At 52.4% G+C, this 10,369-nt stretch overlaps 1 protein-coding gene across 2 annotated transcripts in view; it reads right to left on the bottom strand.

Annotated features, from left to right (window-relative positions):
* Nucleotides 1–510: 510 nt before the first annotated feature.
* STK11IP (serine/threonine kinase 11 interacting protein) overlaps nucleotides 511–10,369 on the bottom strand; it is a 272,418-nt gene continuing 262,559 nt past the window's right edge. For both annotated transcript variants that reach the window (XM_029604968.1, XM_029604969.1), the window contains exon 26: nucleotides 511–2,487. In XM_029604968.1, coding sequence (XP_029460828.1) covers nucleotides 2,347–2,487 — 141 coding nt within the window. In that variant the 3' untranslated portion in view covers nucleotides 511–2,346. The remainder of the gene's footprint in view (nucleotides 2,488–10,369) is intronic.

The following is a 10,369-nucleotide window of genomic DNA, read 5'->3' as shown; positions in this document are numbered from 1 at the left end:
ACTCTCCGGTCTTCAGGTACAATGGATGATTTTAATGTACCTGTACCATCGTCTCATCCATGCATTGAGAGTCTGGAGCTCTGCCTGACTCTGGTCCTGCACATGGAACAGGGAGCATTTCAGAGATCGTTAGCTTGGAGGTTCTGGATTTCAGCTTTCTACCTAGGAGCCTAAATTTAATTTCCAAAACCTTCCCCCTCCTGCACTTCCCTATTTCATTGGTGCCCACATGTACCACGACAGCCGGCTCCTCCCCAGCACTGTCTAAAATCCTATCTATGTGATACATGAGGTCCCACCACCTTCGCACCAGGCAGGCAAGTTACCAGGTGCTCCTCACGCCCACCAGCCACCCAGCAATCAACCTTCCTAATAACTGAATCACCAACGTTAACCGCTTTTATGGAATTTCTGTAAAAACTAAGTGAAAAACATACCCCCCCACCACCGAATGGTATTCTATTCTTTGGGATCCCTTCCACTCTCCAGAAAACAGAAGTACAAAAGAGATCAAATACAAGATACAAACTTTTATTAACATTCAAACAGTAAAATTATCAAATTTGCACATTCTGTATTTACAATAAAGTTAAATTAGAAAAGCTTCAGAGCTTTGCAGCTACAGGGAACCCACTGGTCTTCACAAGTCGCTGACGACTTCCCTGGCTGTAGGAACCTGGGATATGAGCCGGGATGCTGCCGGTCTTCACACGTCGCTGATGACTTCCCTGGCTGTAGGAACCTGGGATATGAGCCGGGATGCTGCCGGTCTTCACACGTCGCTGATGACTTCCCTGGCTGTAGGAACCTGGGATATGAGCCAGGATGCTGCCGGTCTTCACACGTCGCTGACGACTTCCCTGGCTGTAGGAACCTGGGATATGAGCCAGGATGCTGCTGGTCTTCACACGTCGCTGATGACTTCCCTGGCTGTAGGAACCTGGGATATGAGCCGGGATGCTGCCGGGATGCTGCCGGTCTTCACACGTCGCTGACGACTTCCCTGGCTGTAGGAACCTGGGATATGAGCCGGGATGCTGCCGGTCTTCACACGTCGCTGACGACTTCCCTGGCTGTAGGAAGCTGGGATATGAGCCGGGATGCTGCCGGTCTTCACACGTCGCTGACGACTTCCCTGGCTGTAGGAACCTGGGATATGAGCCGGGATGCTGCCGGTCTTCACACGTCGCTGACGACTTCCCTGGCTGTAGGAACCTGGGATATGAGCCGGGATGCTGCCGGTCTTCACACGTCGCTGATGACTTCCCTGGCTGTAGGAACCTGGGATATGAGCAGGGATGCTGCCGGTCTTCACACGTCGCTGACGACTTCCCTGGCTGTAGGAAGGTGTGATCTCTAGCAACAGGGGTAGTCACTGGGGCTCATCTCAATCAGTATTGGAGAACCTTCACTCTGAGGGGGCTCTGAAACAGCCGAGGGGAAGGGGGGGGGGGGCAGTTACATATTCTATGCTGGGGTGGTGAAAGTCATTTTAGGCGACTATTCCTTTGACGGGGAGGGCAGCAGTCAGTGCTATGGGGTACATCCTCAGCAGGAATTATAAATGGCTAATTTTATTCAGTTATCTTTAGGGTAATTTTCAGCCAGACCTACTCGTTACTCAAAAACTCTGCTAAGTTTTTGTCTGACAATTCACCTAAATCTAGCTGGCGAAAATGTGGCTGATTAGATTGTGCATGTAGGGTTGGCTAACCTAGCCTGGTAACTGGCTACGCCTTCAGCCTGCCTCAGGAATGCCCTTGCAGATGCATTTATCCACTCATCAGGGAGACACTTTTAAAAGCAGAGGTTTAACTGGCGAATTTCCAGAGTTAGCTGCTTAAACGTTTTGAAATCAATCCCACATTGGCTAGCAGGACGCAGTCTCTCAGGGGCTTTAGCTTGAGTATGCAGGGAGGATCATCAGTCACAGAAGGGCCGACAGGGAGCAGTCTCTCAGAGACCTTAGCTTGAGTGTGCAGAGGTGGCGGCTGGGAGGATCATCAGTCACAGAAGGGCTGGCAGGGAGCAGTCTCTCAGAGACCTTAGCTTGAGTGTGCAGAGGTGGAGGCTGGGAGGGTCATCAGTCACAGAAGGGCTGGCAGAGAGCAGTCTCTCGAAGACCTTAGCTTGAGTGTGCAAAGGTAGCAGCAGGGCTGGCCATCAGTCACAGAAGGGCTGGCAGGGAGCAGTCTCTCGAAGACCTTAGTTCTTAAGTGCAGTGGTGGTGATGGTTGGAGGAGAGGATCGTGCATCTCTCCCTTGATAGTTAGCAGTGAGCAGTCTCTTGGGGACTTTGCCTCAAGCTTTTAGCTGCAGAATGAGCAGACCCTAGGAATCCATGGCTTAATCTACAATGTTATGTAGGACAATGTTGAATTTGATGCGATACAGTGCTTCCCAGGGGCCTCGCAGAAATTCCAGCAGGTCTCGGACTACATCAGGACACTCCGTTTGCAGATGCCACTGGCTCTCACAATGCTGGGTCTGAGGGAACAATTAAAAGCATTTAATATCTCAGAACATTTGCACACTGTTTCCAGCATCTGTTTGCTACAGCACTCGCCATGCACATTGCTCTTGCTGATGGAGGGGGCAGGACAACCTTCAGCCATTCCATGCAGGATTACTGCCAAGGAGATGGCTGAGGGAGGTCACCAACAGGCGGGGAGATTTACAAGTGATGTGTAGGGGGATTAATAAGTGCATTAAACACATCGTTTAAAAGAAATGAGAAATAAAGGGTCAACAAACAAGTTACAGTAAATGAGAAAGTATTTAAACATTTGTTAGCCGCACACTGTAAAGATCATCACAAATATTCTCTATAAAATACCAGTCTATTGCTCAAACCTCTGACCCACTTAACTAAAGATGAAACACCCACCCCTCGCCCTAAGTTTCCATATATCCACCTTTTTCTCAAACTCAGTAAGGCTGTTCACTGGATTTCATTGCTGTCCTGCACCAATGGGATACTCCTTACGTCTTTTTAACTCTTTACATGGACCAAGGTTCGAAGTGACTCAGGCATCTGACCTGCCACATATCATCCCCAAGCAAACCTGATGAGGCCGCGGTCACGCTGAGGGGTGGATAAATGTAAAGTAGAGTCCAGCCATAGGAGAACATCACCCTGGTGAGGCAGGAAGTGATCCTGTAAGCAAGGACCTGCTCTCCAGGTGATGCATTGTCCTCTCCCACTGAGGACAAGTCTCCCAGGGCTACTGCCCAGGAGGGAAGGGTTAGGCCGGCCCTTGATAGTTGGTGATTCGATTATTAGAAATGTAGACAGTGTTATAATTAGTGAGGTTTGGGTGGACCCTTGGACACTGTGGCAGCTGACCACGCCCACGGGGGGAAGTCCCGTGAGGGGTCACAGGTCAGGATCAGCTCAGGACACACAAACACAGAGATTGATCTTTTATTAGCGAGCGGGGAGGCCACCCTCCATCCTGGGCCCCCGCAAGAAGTGAACACCATCTTAAATAATAAAAAAGAAACGGAACTATCATCAGGAGGTGAGGGAAATGGGTGACTGCGATGTGTGACCAGGCCCCTCCCCCGACGTCAACTCTTTGTGCTTCATTTACTATTTTTTTCTTTTACGTTTTCTGTTAAGTAACCTTTTTTCAAGTTCCTACCTTATGCCTTTGTTAACAATTTTATTATAAATGTTCTCTGTATTTGACTATGGAAATATCTTTTCCTGCTTTTTCTGTTTTATGTAAACCGGTATGATTTGCATTTTAATGTAAGAATGTCGGTATATAAAAACTATAAATAAAATAAATAAATAAAATAAATAAATGTGATGAAGCCACCAGAGGAGGCAGTGGTGAGCGGTAGAAGTAGCCCGGCTGGGCTGGTGTCCCTCAGGCGCTGGAACAGCGACTCCTCCGGTAGCAGTGCTGTAGTGGAAAGAACTGAGAATGAGTACAGTGTAATATGCACAAGCCCCAGTATGGAGAACCCCAGGATAGGGAGAACAGGCCCTCGAGGACCAGGTACCCCATTAGCGTTAAGAGTCCAATGGAATTGGAGGCAGAGTAGCTGGGTACGGAGAGTGAATCCCATCCGTAAGAATCCTACCGTGATAACTCAAAGGCTAGCAAACAATCAGCTCGATACAGTAAAGTGGGGCCGCGGTTACCCCGCTCCTAACCCGCTTTCTACTCACTTTCCGGCCGCGTTAGCCCTTCCTGTGATACACAATCCCCTTTAACCTACTCTTACCGCGTCCTTAAATCCCCGGGTAACCCCTTCCACACGCGGCATGTATATGAGATGTAAACGATCGAATTAGCTATTCCCTCCCACACAGTAACGCACACCCCGACTATCGCTATTTTACCCTGCCATTTTGCCCCGTGTTTAACCTGCTAACTTACCGCCTACCCTTACCCCTGCGTTAGAGGCAGGGGTAAGGGTAGACGGCAAACTTTCCCCCAAAAGGAAACCTCTAAAAACCTAAAATCCCCTCCTCCCAAAGCGACTCAACATTACTTTCTGTTTTCTTACCTTTGTTGCTTTTCAGCCCCTTCCCTTCTCTGCCGCCCTCTGGAGGGGGCAGCCGGCGGCGAAAGCGGCTCGCAGCGGTCCCCCCCGCGCAGGTCCCGGTTCTCCTGGCTCGGCAACAGCAGTACAACAGCTAGGGCTCCATCCGGCTTACAGCATTCCCCCCCCCCCCGGTTCTCCTGGCTCGGCGTGAAGTGCCCTCTCCGGCACGAGCGAAGCGAAGCGTTCTTTCGTTGGCCGGAGCGCCCGTCGATTTGGGCGCTCCGGCCAATGAAAGCACATAAACGGGCGCGTGTGACGTAATGTAATGTCATCTGAAATGACATTTGAAATGACAGGTACCAGCGCACCTCTCACATGCAATTGCCTCCTCTCAAAAGCCAGGCTGCGAGACAGAAGTGATCCTCCCGATCCGAAAATATGGAACCCTGATGCAGCAGGTTCAGAAAGGGGGTCAGGCGTAGAGGTCCGTCTACTGCCAGACAAACCAAGGATGTCGAGGCCACTCCGGAGCCACAACTACGACTGACCTTTGATGCGGGACTCTTGGTTCCCCCCTGCCAGCTGATGTAAGCCACTGTGGACGAGTTGTCTGAGAAAACTCGCACCATCCGATTGCGGACCAAGAGTAGAAACTCCACCAGAGCCCTGCGCACCGCTCTCGTCTCCAGTCGATTGATGGACCACGCCTGCTCTGCCGTTGACAGGAGACCCTGCACAGACTTGTCCAGACAAACCGCCCCCCAGCCTCGAAGACTAGCATCCATGGTGACCACCACCCAATCCTGGACCTTGAGAGGCATTCCCTTCTCCAGACTGCTGTGTGTCATCCACCAGGCCAGACTGGACCTGGCCGACTCCATCAGAGAAAGGGACAGAAAGTACTGTTGTATCTGAGAACTCCAGCAGGACAGTAACACTCTCTGTAGAGGCCTCAAATGAGCAAACTTCCAAGGCACCAGCTCCAACGTGGATGCCATTGAGCCCATGACCTGTAAATAATCCCAGACCTTTGGCAGCGGTAGACGAAGTAGACGAGCTATCTGCTCCTGAATCTTGTTCATCCTGTCGTCTATGAGTAACACTCTGCCCCGCTGGGTGTCAAAATGGGCTCCCAAGTACTCGAGGGAGTGAGAGGATGCCAGGTGACTCTTCCGCACATTGATGATCCAGCCCAGAGATTCCAGGAGTGACCTCACTCGGTCTACGGACCACACAAACTCTGTCTGTGACTTCGCCCGGATCAGCCAGTCGTCCAAGTAAGGGTGCACCAACAATCCCTCCTGTCGCAGGGCCGCAGCCACTACCACCATCACCTTCGTGAAATTGCGTGGGGCAGTGGCCAGACTGAAGGGAAGCACTTGAAATTGGTACTGCTGTCCCAGCACCATGAATCTGAGGAACTTCTGATGTTCCTGACAGATGGGAATATGAAGATAAGCCTCGGTGAGATCCAGGGACGCCAAAAACTCTCCTCTCCGTACTGCCACAATTACGGTACGCAACGTCTCCATCCGAAAACATGGTACCTTCAAACTCTGGTTGACCTTTTTTAGGTCTAGGATAGGACAGAAAGTGCCCTCCTTTTTTGGCACCACGAAATAGATGGAATACCTGCCTTGCCCCTGTTCGGACATCGGTACTGGCACTACAGCCTCCAGACTTAACAATCGTTGAAGCGTTTCCTGGACAGTTGCCCGCTTGTTTTGGGAAAGACAACCCGACTCCAGAAAAGCCGACTGCAGAGGACGAGAAAACTCTAAGGCATAACCATCGCTCACCACGCTCAACACCCACTGGTCAGATGTAATCCTGGTCCACTCCCTGTAAAAACGGGCCAGCCTGCCCCCGATCACCACGGACTAAGAGTGGACCTGCCTGATCTCATTGGGAGGACTTACTGCCACCCGCTCCCTGGGTGGATCTGCCTCTAGATGTCCTTCCAGTCCCCCGAAAGGACTGCTGCCTATGCGAGGACTATCTTGGGGTCAAGGCCTCTGAGGATCTCGCCGGACAAAAAACGCCTTGACTCCTGAAAACAAGGCTGAGGAGAAAGGCTTCCAGACCAACTTTCGATCCTCTGGCAGCCTATTGCCTATTGTCTCTCCCAGAGACTTCATCAGGCGATCAAGATCCTCACCAACCAACAGTTTTCCCTGAAAAGGCAAATTACAGAGCTGCCACCACCGACACCATACCACGAGCCGTGGTTCTCACAAGGTCATATAAGGCATCAGCTCCATAGGCAACTCCCGCCTGGATCCTGGACAGAGTCCCAGAGGCCGTCTGCTCCTGCGGCTTCTGGATCCAACACAAACAGGCCCGCTGCATGAGACTTGCACAGACTGCCGCTCGCAGGCCTAGACCCAGAATCTCAAAGGCTCGCTTGAGGTGCAACTCCAACTTCCGATCCTGATCGTCCTTCAGAGCGGAACCTCCAGCCACCGGGATGGTAGTCTTTTTGGTGACTGCTGAAACCACCGCATCCACCTCTGGAACCTTGAGAACATTCAAATGTTCCTGCAGCAGCGGATAAAGCTTGGACATCACCCTGACGACTTGCAGCCCCGAGTGGGGGGAATCCCACTCCCGGTTAATAAACTTCTGGATATTATTTGGAATTGGAAAAGCACTGGTAGGTCTCCTGAGGCCATCCAGCATCGGATTAACCCCTTCTGCATCCGAATCCTCCAAAGTGAGCTTAATACCCAATTCCTCTAACACCTGGGGGATAAGCGGGTGAAGCTCCTCTCTCTTAAAGAGACGGATCGCTCACAAATCATCGCCTTCAGTCTCTGGCCCCTCCGTGACCCCCCTGTTCGGTTCTAGAATCTACTGGGTCCAGAGGGGGACCCCCTATCGGATCCTCATCTCAATCGGCCCCCGAGGAAATGTCTTCCTCCTCTGGGGACTCCTCCGAATCTGACTCCAAGCGCACTGGGAATCCCTCGTGGGGCAGGATTCGCGATCCCACAGACCCTTTAGAGGGAACGTGCATCCGCTTCGCCAAGTCCGCCGGGCTTACCTTCACACCGCAATTACCTGCCTGCCTAGCCAGGAAGGCCTCATGCAGAAGAAGCACAAATTCGGGAGAAACCCCCCCCCCCCGGGGCTCCCGAAGAGCCGGGTCTTCCGGTCTCAGCCGGACCATGAGAGAAAGAAGCGGCAGGGACCTCCCATAACGAAAACCCCTATCTGGCTCGGCTTCCGCGTCCATAGCCACTCCCTCCTGTGCCCCCAGCACCGCTGGTGCGGTCCTGGAATGTCTCCGCGGCTTCAATCTCTTCTCCGACGCTCCCCCCCCCCCCCTCCTGCACACTCTGTACAGAGGAGGAGGTCATTAAGGGGGGATGCCTGGCAGGTCTCCCCGTGCTGCTTGTCTGCTATAAGCCCAAAAGAAAGTAAAACTCAGAAAATCAAATAAACAAATAATTACTGGATAAAACTGAAGCAATTCCATTGCCCACAGCACGGTAACGTGGCCAGGACCACGAGGGGGAGGGGCGCTCCACGCGGCAGCAGTCGAAAACAGAAGAGAGCGCACTGTCTCCTGCAATTCCCGCTGGCACACACAGACGGGCCCTCTGGTGTGGCTAAAAAACCGCACGCTCCAAATGGCAGGGAAGCCAAGCTAAAAGCGGAGATACCTTGCCCCAACCGGGGTCTTCCCCCGCTGTCAGATTTCCCCAATCCGCTCGAGCACCACCAGGCCCGCTCCTGACGACTGCCGAGTCTACTGCCCGACAGGCAGCTCAGCCTATGTTCCCGACGACCGCTGCGTCTACTGCCCGACAGGCAGCTCAGCCTATGTTCCCGACGACCGAGTCTACTGCCCGACAGACAGCTCAGCCTATGTTCCCGACGACCGAGTCTACTGCCCGACAGACAGCTCAGCCTATGTTCCCGACGACCGCAGAGTCTACTGCCCGACAGACAGCTCAGCCTATGTTCCCGACGACCGCAGAGTCTCCTGCCCGACAGGCAGCTCAGCCTATGTTCCCGACGACCGCAGAGTCTACTGCCCGACAGGCAGCTCAGCCTATGTTCCCGACGACCGCCGAGTCTACTGCCCAACAGACAGCTCAGCCTATGTTCCCGACGACCGCCGAGTCTACTGCCCAACAGACAGCTCAGCCTATGTTCCCGACGACCGCCGAGTCTACTGCCCGACAGACAGCTCAGCCTATGTTCGAGCTGTCTCAGCAGCAAAGCAGGCACTTTCTTTTTTTTTTATAATCTAAAGTCTTAAAGGCCCATACACCAATAAGAAAGTCCCCAAAGTAAAAGCTAAGGGTACTTCCCTGAAAGGCTTCCGGGCCGGCGGAGGGGCTTCGGGTCCCACCGAGGGAACCAGACCACTGGCTGTCCGGGATCCCTTGCTGCTCCTTGGGGAGCAAATTTTCCTCAAGCTATCCAGTCAGTCGGGACTGCAGGTTTGCACCTCTACCATCTGCTGCAGGTAGAGAAATACTGAGGGACTGCAGGTTTGCACCTCTACCATCTGCTGCAGGTAGAGAAATACTGAGGGACTGCAGGTTTGCACCTCTACCATCTGCTGGAGGTAGAGAAATACTGAGGGACTGCAGGTTTGCACCTCTACCATCTGCTGGAGGTAGAGAAATACTGAGGGACTGCAGGTTTGCACCTCTACCATCTGCTGGAGGTAGAGAAATACTGAGGGACTGCAGGTTTGCACCTCTACCATCTGCTGGAGGTAGAGAAATACTGAGGGACTGCAGGTTTGCACCTCTACCATCTGCTGGAGGTAGAGAAATACTGAGGGACTGCAGGTTTGCACCTCTACCATCTGCTGGAGGTAGAGAAATACTGAGGGACTGCAGGTTTGCACCTCTACCATCTGCTGGAGGTAGAGAAATACTGAGGGACTGCAGGTTTGCACCTCTACCATCTGCTGGAGGTAGAGAAATACTGAGGGACTGCAGGTTTGCACCTCTACCATCTGCTGGAGGTAGAGAAATACTGAGGGACTGCAGGTTTGCACCTCTACCATCTGCTGCAGGTAGAGAAATACTGAGGGACTGCAGTTTGCACCTCTACCATCTGCTGGAGGTAGAGAAATACTGAGGGACTGCAGGTTTGCACCTCTACCATCTGCTGCAGGTAGAGAAATACTGAGGGACTGCAGGTTTGCACCTCTACCATCTGCTGGAGGTAGAGAAATACTGAGGGACTGCAGGTTTGCACCTCTACCATCTGCTGGAGGTAGAGAAATACTGAGGGACTGCAGGTTTGCACCTCTACCATCTGCTGGAGGTAGAGAAATACTGAGGGACTGCAGGTTTGCACCTCTACCATCTGCTGCAGGTAGAGAAATACTGAGGGACTGCAGGTTTGCACCTCTACCATCTGCTGCAGGTAGAGAAATACTGAGGGACTGCAGGTTTGCACCTCTACCATCTGCTGCAGGTAGAGAAATACTGAGGGACTGCAGGTTTGCACCTCTACCATCTGCTGGAGGTAGAGAAATACTGAGGGACTGCAGGTTTGCACCTCTACCATCTGCTGGAGGTAGAGAAATACTGAGGGACTGCAGGTTTGCACCTCTACCATCTGCTGGAGGTAGAGAAATACTGAGGGACTGCAGGTTTGCACCTCTACCATCTGCTGGAGGTAGAGAAATACTGAGGGACTGCAGGTTTGCACCTCTACCATCTGCTGGAGGTAGAGAAATACTGAGGGACTGCAGGTTTGCACCTCTACCATCTGCTGGAGGTAGAGAAATACTGAGGGACTGCAGGTTTGCACCTCTACCATCTGCTGCAGGTAGAGAAATACTGAGGGACTGCAGGTTTGCACCTCTACCATCTGCTGCAGGTAGAGAAATACTGAG

The sequence above is a fragment of the Rhinatrema bivittatum genome, chromosome 6 (genome assembly GCF_901001135.1).
Source record: "Rhinatrema bivittatum chromosome 6, aRhiBiv1.1, whole genome shotgun sequence".
In the NCBI taxonomy this organism is placed as follows: Eukaryota; Metazoa; Chordata; class Amphibia; order Gymnophiona; family Rhinatrematidae; genus Rhinatrema; species Rhinatrema bivittatum.
Note: the sequence above shows the minus strand (reverse complement) of the source record. Positions and strands in the feature narration are given on the sequence as shown.